Raw genomic sequence first — 16,060 nt, 5'->3', positions numbered from 1 at the left:
TTTTTTGTGTGTTTTCGGTTTTTGTTTGAGATGGAGTCTCACTCTATTGCCCAGGCTGGAGAGCAGTGGTGCGATCTCAGCTCACTGCAACCTCTGCCTCCCGGGTTCAAGCGATTCTCTTGCCTCAGCCTCCTGAGTAGCTGGGACTACAGGTGCATGCCACCATGCCCAACTAATTTTTATATTATTAGTAGAGGTAGGGTTTCACCATGTTGGCCAGGCTAGTCTTGAACTCCTGACTTCGTGATCTGCCCACATCGGCCCCCCAAAGTGCTGGCATAACAGGTGTGAGCCACCGCGCCCAGCCATAACAGGTTATTCTTACAGGCTTATTAGTACTATTTAATAACCATACAAATAAATTAGACACATATACTTTTACATATAAAGTCCTTATTACAATTTACTATAACCACCATAAGCCAAAGGTAATACCTTGGGGTGAGGAAAGATGTTGCTCTTGCAGCTTCTCTTGAGAGAGGAGTCCCAAGTAGCTGAGAACAACATACTTTGTTTCATAGTGAAATCCCAGAGGCACAGTAGAAGAGGACGCCATTGAATTGGCTGGTGAGGCTCCAAAAAGGTCTACTTATGGATGTGTAAAACCTAAGAACAAAAAAGTAATTTTTTCAGTTTAAAGTTTATTACATGCCACTTTAACAGCTGTTTCACACCAAAATGTCTTGTGCAACTCTTGGAGTTTTTTTTTTTTTTTTTGAGGTAGAGTTTCACTCTTGTTGCTCAAGCTGGAGTGCAGTGGCGCAACCTCAGCTCACCGCAACCTCTGCCTCCTGGGTTCAAGCCACTGCACTCCAGCCTGGCAACAGAGCAAGACTCCATCTCAAGGAAAAAGAAAAAAAAAAAGTACCGCACATACAATTACATGCAGTACATAATACTTGATAATACTAGACGACTTACTGGTTTATGTATTTACTACACTTTTTATTGTTAGAGTGTACTCCTGCTTATAAAAAAAAAAAAGTGAACTCTAAAGCCTCAGGGCAGGTGGTCCTCTAGGAGGGATTCCAGAAGGCATTGTTACTGGAAATGTCAACTCCATGGGTGTTACTGCCCCTGAAGACTGTCCAGTGGGATAAGACGTGGAAGCGGAAGACAGTGATATTACTAATCTGGACTCTGTGTAGGCCTGGGCTAATGAGTCTGTTTGTGTCTTAGTTTTTAGGAAAACAGTTTAAAAGGAAAAGGAAAAAAAAAGAAAATTTAAAAACAGAAAAAAGCTTATAAAATAAGGATATAGGCAATGCATGGTGGCTCACACATGTAATCCCAGAACTTTAGAAGGCTGAGGTGGGAGGACTGCTTGAGTTCAGGAGTTCAAGACCAGCCTGGGCAATATAGCAAGACTCCATCTCTACAAAAAAATTTAAAACATTAGCTGGGCGTGGTAGGGCCTGCCTATGGTCCCAGCTACTCAGGAAGCTGAGGCAGGAGGATTGTTTTAGCCCAGGAGGTCAAGACTGCAGTGAGTTATAATTGCACCACTGCACACCAGCCTGGGAAACAGTGCAAGACCCTGTCTTAAAAAAAGAGAAGACAGGCCAGGCGCGGTGGCTCACGCCTGTAATCCCAGCACTTTGGAAGGCCGAGGCGGGCGGATCACGAGGTCAGGAGATCGAGACCATCCTGGCTAACACAGTGAAACCCCATCTCTACTAAAAATACAAAAATTAACCAGGCGTGATGGTGGGCACCTGTAGTCCCAGCTACTCGGGAGGCTGAGGCAGGAGAATGGCATGAACCCGGGAGGTGGAGTTTGCAGTGAGCCGAGATCACACCACTGCACTCCAGCCTGGGCGACAGAGCTAGACTCCGTCTCAAAAAAAAAAAAAAAAAAAAAAAAAAAGAGAAGACAAAAAGCTAGGTGTGCTGGCTCATACCTGTAATCCCAGCACTTTGGGAGGCAGAGGCAGGTAGATTGCTTGAAACCGGCCTGACAACATGGAAACATGGTAAAACCTTGTCTCTAAACAAATGTTAAAAATTAGCCAGGCATCTGGTGCACACCTATAATCCCAGCTGCTCAGAAGCTGAGATGGGATGACTGCTTAAGCCCAGGAGGTAGAGGCTGCAGTGAGCCATGATCACGTCACTGCACTCCAGCCTGGGTGATAGAGCAAGACCCTGTCTCAATAACAAAAACAAAAAGAAATAGAAGATAAAGCTTTCTGGTAATTTTTTTGTGTTCATTCAACACACATTTATTAAGCTGCAAGGTACTCTATAGGCATTAGACATGAATACAAACATGAAAAATCACCAGACCTCAGGAGTTTTCATAGGAAACCAAAAATACATATAACAAAAATACAGACTGGAAAAAGAGGCAATGTTGGCAAAATATAAAATCTGTGATAAGCAAACTAAGATAGATATTCTAGAATGATAAACAATTTTTAAAAATAGAAGCAGAATTTCAAATATACAAAATAAAATGGCTATAGATATAATAAGTGGCTGGCACAGTGGCTCATGCTTATAATTCCAACACTTTGGAAGGCCAAGGGAGGAGGATCACTTGAGGCCAGAAATTCAAGACCAGACTGGACAGCACATTGAGACCCTGTCTCTACAAAAAATAAAATTAGCCCTGGGTGTGGTGGCATGTGCCTGTAGTCCTAGCTACCTGGGAGGCTTAGGCAGGAAGATCACTTGAGCCCAGGAGCTTGAGGTTACAGGGAGCTATGATCACATACCAATGCACTCCAGCCTGGGTGACAAAGTAAGACCCTGTCTCAAAAAAAAAAAAAAAATCATACTGGAGGTGGCAAGGAAGACAGACTGGAGAGTAGAGGCAAGGAGACAAGTTAGGAGAATATGGAAAAACCTCAGCAAGAGATGTAAGAAGGCATGAACTAGCATAGGAACAGAACACTGAAAAGGGAAGGATGGATAGGAAAAAGGTTAGGAATTCAAAGATCTATTGGTTAACTCAATGAGAGAGTGACCCAGGAAGCTGTAAGGTAAGTGGTATTACTCCTATTTCTCAAACCAGATAATATAGGAAGAGTCGGTTTTGGGAAGGATAAGGAAATCATTTTAGGGTATACAGACAGTCCCCGACTTACGACAGTTTGGCTTACAATTTTTTCACTTTATGATGGCAGTGCAAACAGGATATGCATTCAGTAGAAACTGAACTTCAAGTATCCATACAACTACTCTGTTTTTTCTTTTTTTGAGACGGAGTCTCGCTCTGTCCCCCAGGCTGGAGTGCAGTGGTGAGGTGAGATCTTGGCTCACTGAAAGCTCCGCCTCCCAGGTTCACGCTTTTCTCCTGCCTCAGCCTCCCGAGTAGCTAGGACTACAGGCGCCCACCACCATGCCCAGCTAATTTTTTGTATTTTTTAGTAGAGACGGGGTTTCACCGTGTTAGCCAGGATGGTCTCGATCTCCTGACCTTGTGATCCGCCCGCCTCGGCCTCCCAAAGTGCTGGGATTACAGGCTTGAGCCACCGTGCCTGGCCTCACTCTGTTTTTTCACTTTCAATATGGTATTCAAGAAATCTGATGGCCGGGCACAATGGCTCATGTTTCTAACTCCACACTTTGGGAGGCTGAGGCAGGTGGATTACCTGAGGCCAGGAATTCAAGATCAGCCTGGCCAACATGGCAAAACCCCACCTCTACTAAAAATACAAAAATTAGCCAGTCATGGTGGCGTGCGCCTGTAGTCCCAGCTACTTGGGAGGCTGAGACAGGAGAATCGCTTGAACCCAGGAGGAAGAGGTTGAAGTGAGCCGAGATCACACCACTGCACTCCAGCTTGGACAACAAGAGCAAGACTCTGTCTCAAAAAAAAGAAATTTGATAAGATAGTCAACACTTTACTATAAAATAGTTTTTATGTTTCATGATTTTACACAACTGCAGGCTAATGTGTTTTAAGCACACTTAAATGTGCTTAATGTGTGGCTGGGAACAGTGGTTCACATCTGTAATCCTAGCACTTTGGGAAGCCAAGGCAGAGGGATCACTTGAGCTTAGGAGTTTGAGACAAGCCTGGGCAACATGGTGAAATCCCATTTCTACAAAAAATTTAAAAAAAAATTTTTTGCTTAATGTGTTTTAAGCATAAGCTAAGCTATGTTTGGTAGGTGTATTAAATGCATTTTCAACGTATGATATTTTCTACCTATGATGAGTTTCTCAGAATGTAACCCCACTGTAAGTTGAGGAACATCTGCACTGAATTTTCAAGTACCTACAGGTCATCCAGGTAGTGATAGAGAACAAGCAGTTGGATATAAAGATCTTTAAGAAGTCAGGCGTGGTGGCTCACGCCTGTAATCCCAGCATTTTGGGAGGCCAAGGCGGGTGGATCATGCAATCAGGAGATCAAGACCATCCTGGCTAGCACAGTGAAACCCTGTCTCTATTAAGAATAGAAAAAATTAGCCAGGCATGGTGGCAGGCGCCTGTAGTCCCAGCTGCTCAGGAGGCTGAGGCAGGAGAATCACTTGAACCCGGGAGGCGGAGCTTGCAGTGAGCCGAGATCGCACTACTGCACTCCAGCCTGGGCGACAGAGCGAGACTCCATCTCAAAAAAAAGGTCTTTAAGAAAGGTCTAGGCTGGACACAGTGGCTCACGCCTGTAATCGCAGCACTGTGGGGAGCCTGAGGCAGGTAGATCACATGAGGTCAGGAGTTCAAGACGAGCCTGGCCAACATGGTGAAACCCCGTCTCTACTAAAAATACAAAAATTAGCCGGGCACAGTGGCAGGCGCCTGTAATCCCAGCTACTCGGAAGGCTGAGGCAGGAGAATCGATTGAACCTGGGAGGCGGAGCTTGCAGTAAGCTGAGATCACTCATTGCACTCCAGCCTGGGCAACAGAGTAAGACTCCGTCTCAAAAAAAAAAAGAAACAAAGAAAGAGGTCTAGGCTGGAGATACAAAATTCTAAGTATTCTGTATAAGTCAATCAAATTACCTAAGAAGACTGAATGGCCCGGCGCCGTGGCTCACGCCTGTAATCCCAGCACTTTGGGAGGCCAAGGCGGGTGGATCATGGGGTCAGGAGTTCAAGACCATCCTGGCCAACGTGGTGAAACCCTGTCTCTACTAAAAATACAAAAATTAGCTGGGCATGGTGGTGCGAGCCTGTAATCCCAGCTACTCGGAAGACTGAGGCAGGAGAATTGCTTGAACCGAGACCCGGGAGGTAGAGGTTGCAGTGAGCCAAGATCGTGCCACTGCACTCCAGCCTGGGTTACACAGCAACACTCCGTCTCAAAAAAAAAAAAAAAAAAAAAAGAAGAGTGAATGGACGGCGGGGTGTGGTGGCTCATACCTGTAATCCCAACACTTTGGGAAGCAGAGGCAATTGCTTGAGGCTGGGGTTCAAGACCAGCCTGAAAGAAAATAAAATTAACTGGGCATTGTGGCACATGCCTGTAGTCCCAGTTACTTGGGAGGCCGAGGTGGGAGGATAGCTTGAGACCAGGAAGTTGAGGCTGCAGTGAGCCTGGACCGCACCACTGCACTCCAGCCTGGGTGACAAAGCAAGATCCTGTCTTTAAAAAAAAAAAAAATGTGACTGAACAGTGATTTTCAATGGGAGGGGTGTGTCAAAATGTCAGGGGGAGTATAGTTTGTAAAAGAATATTCAATATACTTTCAGACTTGGAAAAGGAAAATCACCTATTATTTTCAGACTACAGACTATAGAAGGTAAGGCTCAGTAAATTTTCAGTCATCTTTGCAGCAGTGATTCTCAGTGCTGGGACAAGAAGGAAAAATAACGTGCCTCCCACCGCCAATGCCACCAGAACAGGAGCCAGGGAAATTTTTATTTACCTTATGTTAATAAAGGAGACATGGGCTACAAAACATGTTCAGGAATACTGGTATAATCTTAAAAAGAACACATTAGAATCCACTAACATTTAAGGGGTAGTCAAAAGATGAGAAGCTGGAAGAGGAACCCTTTCAGTCTAGATTGAAACAGAAAGGTAGAAAGAAAACCAGGAAAGACTGTGATCACAGAAGTCAGGGAGGCACTTCAATAAGAAGGCAGTGAACAACTGTGTCAAACGTAGTAACGTGTCAAGAAGAATGATAATAAGAAGAGTCAGCCGGGCGCAGTGGCTCACGCCTGTAATCCCAGCACTTTGAGAGGCTGAGACGGGCAGATCACCTGAGGTCAGGAGTTTGAGACCAGCCTGGCCAACATGGTGAAACCCCATCTCTTCAAAAATACGAAAATTAGCTGGGCATGATGGCGGGTGCCTGTAATCCCAGCTACTCAGGAGGCTGAAGCAGGAGAATCGCTCAGAGCAGGGAGGCGTAGGCTGCAGTGGGCCAAGATTACGCCATTGCATTCCAGCTTGGATGACAGAGCAAAGCTCCATCTCAAAAAAAAAAAAAAAGGGGGGGGGGGAGAATAAATAAAATTAATAACAATCTAAGCTTTTAGAAGTCTCTTCGGCAGCCAGGCACGGTGGCTCACGCCTGTAATCCCAGCACTTTGGGAGGCCGAGGCGGGTGCATCACCTGAGGTCAGGAGTTTAAGACCAGCCTGGCCAACATGGTGAAACCCTGTCTCTACTAAAAATACAAAAATTAGCCAGGTGTGGTGGCAGGTGCCTGTAATCCCAGCTACTCAGGAGGCTGAGGCAGGAGAATCGCTTGAACCCGGGAGGCAGAGGTTGCAGTGAGCCAAGATCGTGCCAGTGCCCTATAGCCTGGGCGACAGAGTAAGACTCCGTCTCAAAAAAAAAAAAGTCTCTTTAGCAACAACCCTCTTTTGCTAGAAAATAAAAAATAAAAGTCTCAGTATTTCTTTGGTAGCCGGAAGAAGAAAGTATTTATATTTTGAATAAATGCTTTAAATTAAAAAATTGGCCGGGTGTGATGGCTCACGCCTGTAATCCCAGCACTTTGGAAGGCCAAGGCAGGCGGCTCACCTGAGGTCAGGAGTTCCAGACCAGCCTGGGCAACCTGGTGAAACCTCGTCCCTACTAAAATACAAAAATTAGCCAGGCATGGTGGCGTGCGCCTATAATACCAGCCACTCCGGAGGCTGAGGCAAGAGAATTGCTTGAGCCTGGGAGGCAGAAGTTGCAGTGAGCCGAAATCATGCCACTGCACTCCAGCCTGTGTGACAGAGCTAGACTCTGTCTCCCAAAAAAAAAAAAAAATTGAGCTGGGCACAGATTCATGCCCATAATCCCAACACCGTGGGAGGCTGAGGCAGGAAGCGAGCTTGACCCCAGGAGATTGAGGCTGCAGTGAGCCTGTGATAATACCACTGCACTCCAGCCTGAGCAACAGGGTAACACCCTGTCTCTAATTAAAAGAAAAAAAAATTGATATTCTCTAATTTGTTGTATTCAAATTTGTTGTATTTATCAAGAATCCACATCACTGAAGTCGTTTGCCAAATCAAAAGCCAGAGACAAACTACAAATCACCAAGTTTCCAAATCTGATTTTTGGCCTAATGTTCTTCAAATTTTCTTATAAAACCTGATTGTGTAATTATAAATGCAATCTTAATCATGAATGTCATTATCTTCCATCTTTAACTCCAGTATATATGCTAAAGCCCATATATCTATATATTTGGTGAAAGATTATATTTATTTATTTAAATCTAGTATACAGTTTTCAGACTTTAAATGCATATTTGTCATTCTGGTTATAAACATACCAGACCTACAGTATAAAACAGCCATTCAACTTTTTTTTTTAATTTTTAAATTTTTTGTAGCAGTGGAGTCTCACTATGTTGCCCCAGCTGGTCTCAAACTCCAGGCCCCAAGTAATCCTCCAACCTTAGCCTCCCAAATTGCTGGGATTACAAGCATGAGCCACCATATCTGGCCCCAACTTCTAATTTAGCTTGAGCTTCCAGTTGTGTAGCAACGAAGCAGGGGTTACAGGCGTGAGCCACCGCACCTGGCACACGCACAGTCCTTCAGGACTGTGGTTAAATGGGGAAAAGTCAGATCCCAAGAACACTATTATATAACTAGCACATTTGTATTAAATTATAGGACAAAGGTATTGATAACAGGCCAAGTGTAAACTCCACAGCACTACTACAGAGTTATGTCTCTAAGCACAAAATGGGAGAGGACACCCACTTCCTTTGCAACATTCTGCAGTGTCTAGTAAGTATATTGCACAATGAACTTTTGCATTTCTTTTTTTTTTTTTGAGACAGAGTCTCTGTCGCCCAGGCTGGAGTGCAGTGGCGTGACCTCGGCTCACTGCAACCTTCGCCTCCTGGGTTCAAGCGATTCTCCTGCCTCAGCCTCCCAAGTAGCTCGGACTACAGGGGTGTGCCACCAAGCCCAGCTAATTTTTTGTATTTTTTAGTAGAGATGGGGGTTTCACCGTGTTAGCCAGGATGGTCTCGATCTCCTGACCTCCTGATCTGCCCACCTTGGCCTCCCAAAGTGCTAGGATTACAGATGTGAGCCACCGCACCTGGAGGGACTTTGGCATTTCTAATAAACATCATATATAAATTACATCTTCGTGACATCTCTGTTTCTAAAGCATTTTTCTATGTGTTGTCACAGTAATCCTCTATACTTGAATGAAAATTTTATAGATGGAGAAACAAGAACAATTTATTTGCCTAAAATCATACAGCTAGTTAACAGCACAACCACTTAATTGGGTACACCGTCTTCACTTCCTCTTAGCCCTTAACTGCATTTATTCAACACATATTTACTACATGCCAGGTAATGTACTAGGTGAGAGGAATGCAGAGGTGAAAACACTAACACTAGTAATACGGGAGGATACAGTAGCAAAACAACGTGGCTTTTATAGTATCACAGATCCAGAGTACTGAAAGAAGCAAATTTGTCAGTTTTGAGAATGGACAGGGGAAAAAAACAAAAAGCTAGATTGGATGAAAGGTAATTATGACACGGGACCATCACCTAAAGCTTTTGTAGAAGCACTTTGGGAGGCCAAGGCAGGCGGATCACGAGGTCAGGAGTTCGAGACCAGCCTGGCCAACACAGTGAAACCCCGTCTCCACTAAAAACACAAAAATTAGGCCAGGTGCGGTGGCTCACGCCTGTAACCCCAGAACTTTGGGAGGCCAAGGCGAGCAGATCACGAGGTCAGGAGATCGAAACCAGCCTGGCTAACACGGTGAAACCCCGTCTCTACTAAAAATACAAAAAATTAGCCAGGCGTGGTGGCAGGCGCCTGTAGTCCCAGCTACTCGGGAGGTTGAGGCAGGAGAATGGCGTGAATCCAGGAGGCGGAGCTTGCAGTGAGCCGAGACTGTGCCACTGCATTCCAGCCTGGGTGACAGAGCAAGACTCCATCCCAAAAAAAAAAATATATATATATATATATATATGTAGTTTATACACACACACACACACACACACACACACACACACACACAAATTAGCTGGGCGTGGTGGCAGGCGCCTGTAATCCCATCTACTCTGGAGGCTGAGGCAGGAGAATCACTTGAATCTGGGAGGCGGAGGCTGCAGTGAGCTGAGATCGCACAACTGCACTCCAGCCTGGGCAACAGAGCTAGACTCACTATCTCAAAAAAAAAAAAAAAAAAAAAGACAGATATTTCAAGATTTTTTTAAAATGATGAGAGGGACATATAGTTACCTTTACTCATTGAATTTTATCTAATAGGACCTCTTAGAATTCAAGTTAGTACAAGAAGTGATTAAATACATAGATGATCTTAACTATAAAAATTGCTATCTTGGCCAGGCTCAGCGGCTCATGCCTGTAATCCCAGCACTTTGGGAGGGTGAGGCAGGCAGATCACCTGAGGTCAGGAGTTCGAGACCAGCTTGACCAATATGATGAAACCCCGTCACTACTAAAAATACAAAAATTAGCCCGGCGTGGTGGCATGCACCTGTAATCCCAGCTACTCGGGAGGCTGAGACAGGAGAATCGCCTGAACCCAGGAGGTGGAGGTTGCAGTGAGCCAAGATCGTGCCATTGCACTCCAGCCTGGGCAACAAGAGCAAGGAACTCTGTCTCAAACAAACAAACAAAAAAACTTCTATAATTTGTACAATTCAAACTATTAAACATAATATGTAACCCATCTGTTTCTTTCTGTGCCTTACGCTTTTTACTTTGTTCCTCTATTAAGTTTCAAGTAGAGTTGTCCCTTGGTACCCACGTGGGATTGGTTCCAGGATACCTGCGGATACCAAAATCCTCAGATGCTCAAGTTCCTTATACAAAATGGTGTGGTATTTGTATATAACCTACTCACTTCCTCCCTCTCATATACTTTTAAGTCATTTCTAGATTACTTATAATACCTAAGACAATGTAAATGCCATTAAATAGCCGTTATACTGTATTGGTATCATTTGTATTGTTTTTATTGTTATTTGTGTTTTTTTCCCAAATATTCTCCAATCAAGACTGGTGGAATCTGCAGAGATATGGAAACTGGATAAAGAGGGCCAACTGTGGTTGCCAGCCAAACAGCCTAAAGAAACCTAGAGTAACTTCATGCTGTGTTTATGTATTCATTTGGTGTCATCTCCAAAACCAGCCACAAATAAAACATCCATGAACCTTCAACAACAAATGTATATCCACAATTCTACAATATATGGTTCATTTTCTTTTCTAAACCAGATTTCTATTACAAGTACCAGTCCAAGTTCCAGAATGCTACCAGTGCTGATTATATTGTAGGAATTAGACACATTTTATGAAACATAATCAGAAGGTACACAGCAGCTATTAAATCCTACTATAAACTGGGCACAGTGGCTCACACCTATACTTCCCAGCACTTTGGGAAGCCAAGGTGGGTGGATTACTTGAGGCCAGGAGTTGGAGACCAGCCTGGCCAACATGGTGAAACCCCATCTCTACTAAAAATATAAAAATTAGCCAGGCGTGATGGCATGTGCCTGTAATCCCAGCTACTCAGGAGGCTGAGGCATGAGAATCGCTTGAACCGAGAAAGCAGAGGTTGCGGTGAGCCTAGATTGCACTCCAGCCTGTGCGACAGAGTGAGACTCTGCCTCCAAAAAAAAAAAAAAAAAAAAAAAAAAAAAAAAAAAATCCTACTATTAGTTCTTATGTAAAGCAAATATGCAGCAACATGAGAGTCTTTTGTATTTGTTTCCCAAACTTGTCCCATCAAATTACTTTGGATGCCTATTTAAAAAGAAATTCCTAGGCCGGGTGTGGTGGCTCATGCCTGTAATCCCAGCACTTTGGGAGGCTGAAGTGGGTGGATCACGAGGTTAGGAGATCAAGACCATCCTGGCCAACATGGTGAAACCTCGTCTCTACTAAAAATACAAAAAATTAGCTGGGTGTGGTGGCGTGTGCCTATAATCCCAGCTACTCAGGAGGCTGAGGTGGGAGAATCCCTTGAATCAGGGAGTCAGAGGTTGCAGTGAGCTGAGATTGTGCCATTGCACTCCAGCCTGACGACAGAGCAAGACTCCGTCTCAAAAAGAAAAAAAAAAAAAAAAGAAATTCCTAGCACTCACATTAGATATACTAATTTAGAATATCATACTTATACTGTATTCTCTAACCTCACAGAACGAAAACCAAAACACCCTATAGTTTAACACATTTTAATAAATTATTTCAAAAACCTGTTTTTAAATTTCCTTCCACTAAAATATTATAAGATTATTACATGCAGTCGGGCGTGGTGGCTCATACCTATAATCCCAGCACTTTGGAAGGCCAAGGCAGGCGGATCACGAGGTCAAGAGATCGAGACCATCCTGACCAATGTGGTGAAACCCTGTCTCTACTAAAAATACAAAAATTAGCTGGGCGTGGTGGCACGCACTTGTAGTCCCAGTTACTTCAGGGGGCTGAGAGAGGAGAATGGTGTGAACCCAGGAGGCAAAGGTTACAGTGAGCCGAGATAGTGCCACTGCACTCCAGCCTTGTGACAGAGCAAGAATCCGTCTCAAAAAAAAAAAAAATTATTAAATGCTCCAGTAATACAGAGTTGAACACAACTATAATCCCAGTTTATAAAGAGAAAAATTAAAATTCACAGATAAATCCATCACAAATCAAAAATTGGTAATTTTAAACATTAAAAGACCAGGCAAAGTTGCTCATGCCTGTAATCCTAGCACTTTGGGAGACCAGATGGGCAGATCACCTAAAGTTGGGAGTTCGAGACCATCCTGGCCAACATGGTGAAACCCCATCTCTACTAAAAATACAAAATTAGCTGGGGGTGGTGGTGTGTGTCTGCATTCCCAGCTACTCAGGAGGCTGAGCCAGGAGAATCACTTGAGCCCGGGAAGCGGAGTTTGCAGTGAGCCAAGATCGCACCACTGCACTCCAGCCTGGACAACAGAATGAGATTCTGTCTCAAAATAAAAAAGTTGGCCGGGCGCGGTGGCTCACGCCTGTAATCCCAGCACTTTGGGAGGCCAAGGAGGGCGGATCACAAGGTCAGGAGATCGAGACCATCCTGGCTAACACGGTGAAACCCCATCTCTACTGAAAATACAAAAAATTAGCCGGGCATGGTGGCGGGTGCCTGTAGTCCCAGCTACACACCTCTTGGCATGAACTCAGGAGGCGGGGCGTGCAGTGAGCCGAGATCGCACCACTGCACTCCAGTCTGGGGGACAGAGTGAGACTCCGTCTCAAAAAATAAATAAATAAATAAAATAAAAATAAAAAAGCAAACAACAACAACAAAACATTAAGTTTCTTGGTTATCAGCTCTTTAGTCTCATGACTCACTGGTGGCTTGAATAGGGAATTTTCTTTAAGTTCCACAAGTTAACATGGAGTCCAAAGCTATTTTCTAATCCATGCTTTACCAGCTACTATTGAATTCTAAGACTTTCTCTGAAAGAAAGAGGGTAAAATAATCCTAATAAAAATTATGAAATGGCCGGGCGCGGCGGCTCACACCTGTAATCCCAGCACTTTGGAAGGCTGAGGCGGGTGGATCACCTGAGGTCGAGAGTGAAGACCTCACAAGAGTGAAACTCCATCTCAAAAAAAAAATTATGAAATGGTAAAAAATTCACCCCACCCACCTGAAAAATGCAACTGGACAAGTATCATTTTTAAAACTCAGCAGACACTAGAACTCTAGTGTAGACACTACCCCCTTTCCAATTAAAACAAGCCTAATTGTTCAATCTTGTGTTAAGAGCTACCCAAAAATATTTTCACTCAGCAGTTGGCATTTGCAGATAATTCAGAGAACTGCCTTAATTTCATGCCGTCCTAGATAATCTGACTTTCACGATAATTAGGCTTCCTGTATATGGCTTGTGTAAATGGAGGACATAAAATTCAGTTACTCTGTTCCACTTCTAGATATATACCAGAGAAAAATGAAAACGCGTCTACACAAAAATTTGCACATGAATGCTCAAAGCAGCATTACAGACCAGGCGTGGTGGCTCATGCCTATAATCCCAGCACTTTGGGAGGCAGAGGCAAGAGGATCACTTGAGTCAAAGAATTTGAGACCAGCCTGGGCAACAAGGAAAAACCCCATCTCTACAAAAAATACAAAAGAAATTAGCTGGGTATGGTGATGTGTGCCTGTAATCCCAGCTATTCCAAAGGGTGAGGCAGAAGAATCGTTTGAACCCAGGAGGCAGAGGTTGAGGTGAGCTGAGATGGCACTATTGCACTCCAGCCTGGGCAACAAGAGTGAAATGCCATCTCAAAAAAAAAAAAAAAATGCCCATCAACTGATTTTTAAAACGTGGTATGTCCACACAATGGAATAGAATGCAGCAATAAAAAGGAATAAAGTACTGATACACGCTACATCTTGGATAAACTCTGAAAACGTTATGCTAAGTGAAAGAAGCCAGACAGGCCGGGCATGGTGGCTCACGCCAGTAATCCCAGCACTTTGGGAAGCCAAGGTGGGTGGATCACCTGAGGTCAGGAGCTAGAGACCAGCCTAGCCAACATGGTGAAACCCCGTCTCTACTAAAAATACAAAAGTTAGCTGGGTGTGGTAGCACCCACCTGTAATCCCTTCTACTCTGAGTTACAGTTACTGAGACTGAGTTACAGTCTCAGTCTACTTTGAGACTGAGTTAGGTTCAACCTGGGAGTCCAAGGTTGCAGTAAGATCATGCCACTGCACTCCAGCCTGGCGACAGTGAGACTCCGTCTCAAAAAAAAAAAAAAGAGAGAAGAAGCCAGACACAAAAGACCACATATTGGCCAGGCGCGGTGGCTCACACCTGTAATCTCAGCACTTTGGGAGGCCGACGCAGGCAGATAACAAGGTCAGGAGATGGAGACCATCCTGGCTAACACAGTGAAACCCCGTCTCTACTAAAAATACAAAAAATCAGCCGGGCGTGGTGGCAGACGCCTGTAGTCCCAGCTACTTGGGAGGCTGAGGCAGGAGAATGGCATGAACTCGGAAGGCAGAGCTTGCAGGAGTCCAGATGGCATCACTGCACTCCAGCCTGGGCGACAGAGTGAGACTCATTCTCAAAAAAAAAAAACAAACACATATTATGTGATCCCATTTATGTGAAATCTCCAGAATAGGCAAATCCACAGACAGAAAGTAGATCAGTGGTTGCCCAAGGGTGGGGGTAGGGGGACCAGTAATAAAGAATGACTGCTAATGGGTATGGGAGTCTCTTTTTGAGGTGATGAAAATGATTTGTGGTGGTGGGTGCACAACTCTGTGAATATACTAAGAAGTATTGAATTGTACAATGGTGCGTTGTATGGTATGTTAATTATATTTCAATAAAGTTGTTAAAAAAAAATCAGCTACTCCAATCCTTTTGTGGTTCATAAAGAACCAAGATGACGATTTCATGCTAATGCATGACATGTGCCTCCCTCAAATCATGTTGCCTCATGGGCTCATTGGCACATTACCGTCTGAGGAAGAACAAGAAAAAAAAATAAACCAATCTGAAAATACCACCCACCCCCACTTTATATATATATTAAACAAGAACTCCTGGTGAACATTTATTTGGAATAAGATACAAATCAAAATCCTGTCTGAAAAATGATAAATGCAGACTGGAACTACTAAGTGAATGTTTAAAACTTGTGTTTTGTATGCCTAAAGTATTTCACAATAAAATACATAACTATTTAGGCAGCGCGGTGGCTCACGCCTGTAATCCCAGCACTTTGGGAGGCTGAGGCGGGGGGATCACAAGGTCAGGAGATCGACACCATCCTGGCTAACACGGTGAAACCCCGTCTCTACTAAAAATACAAAAAATTAGCCGGGCGCGGTGGCGGGCGCCTGTAGTCCCAGCTACTCGGGAGGCTGAGGCAGGAGAATGGCGTGAACTCGGGAGGCAGAGCTTGCAGTGAGCTGAGATCGTGTCACTGCACTCCAGCCTGGGCGACAGAGCGAGACTCCGTCTCAAAAAAAAAAAAAAAATTATATATATATATAAAATTAGTAAATAAACATATATATTTTTTGAGTCAGGGTCTCTGTCATTCAGACTGAAATACAGTGGAGCAATCACGGCTCACAGCAGCCTTGATCTCCCGGGCTCAAGCAGTCCTCCCTCTCGTCTCAGTCTTCCAAGTAGCTGGGACCTATGCCTGGCTAATTTTTTTTTTTTTTTTTAATTTTTTGTTAAGACAAGGTCTCCTTATGTTGCCCAGGCTGGTCTCGAACTCCTGGGCTCAAGCAATGCTCCTGCCTGAGCCTCCCAAAGTGCTGATTACAGTGAGCCATCGCATACAGCCAAATGAAATGTTGTTAATGATTATTACTGTTGCAAACCACTTGTCGTAAAAGCTTAATGTGTGAGATATTTAATACATGTTGATTAGATTATGTGCTAGTAAACACAAGTCTGTTTTTTTACACGACTGGTTGGATATAGCCTTAGACATCTTTCAGTTGAATTCAACTACTGGTCCTTGCTGTAGGAGACAGCTTAAAATAAAATGAAAAGTGAATCCAACCACTGAATATATTCTTTCACATAAAAAATAAGCCATTGGAAAAAAAATATACAGAACAGTACCTGACCATTCATAGTAAAAAGATTTTCCATACCCTTAACTGCCTATTACCTAATGAAGAATACTTCA

The 16,060-nt window shown here is 43.9% G+C and overlaps 1 protein-coding gene and 1 pseudogene across 1 annotated transcript in view; one reads left to right on the top strand and one right to left on the bottom strand.

Annotated features, from left to right (window-relative positions):
* Positions 1 to 602, bottom strand: part of BCL2L13 (BCL2 like 13) — a 79,043-nt gene extending 78,441 nt beyond the window's left edge. Inside the window, 1 exon segment of the mRNA XM_054469447.2 lies at positions 436 to 602. Within this exon segment, the coding sequence (XP_054325422.1) occupies positions 436 to 556 (121 nt within the window). The 5' untranslated portion in view covers positions 557 to 602.
* Positions 603 to 14,766: 14,164 nt separating this feature from the next.
* LOC129023778 (small nucleolar RNA U13) lies at positions 14,767 to 14,878 on the top strand (annotated as a pseudogene).
* Positions 14,879 to 16,060: the final 1,182 nt, after the last annotated feature.

The sequence above is a fragment of the Pongo pygmaeus genome, chromosome 23, assembly GCF_028885625.2.
Source record: "Pongo pygmaeus isolate AG05252 chromosome 23, NHGRI_mPonPyg2-v2.0_pri, whole genome shotgun sequence".
NCBI classification, from domain to species: Eukaryota; Metazoa; Chordata; class Mammalia; order Primates; family Hominidae; genus Pongo; species Pongo pygmaeus.
The sequence above is the reverse complement of the archived record's forward strand: the minus strand, read 5'-3'. Positions and strand labels throughout refer to the sequence as shown.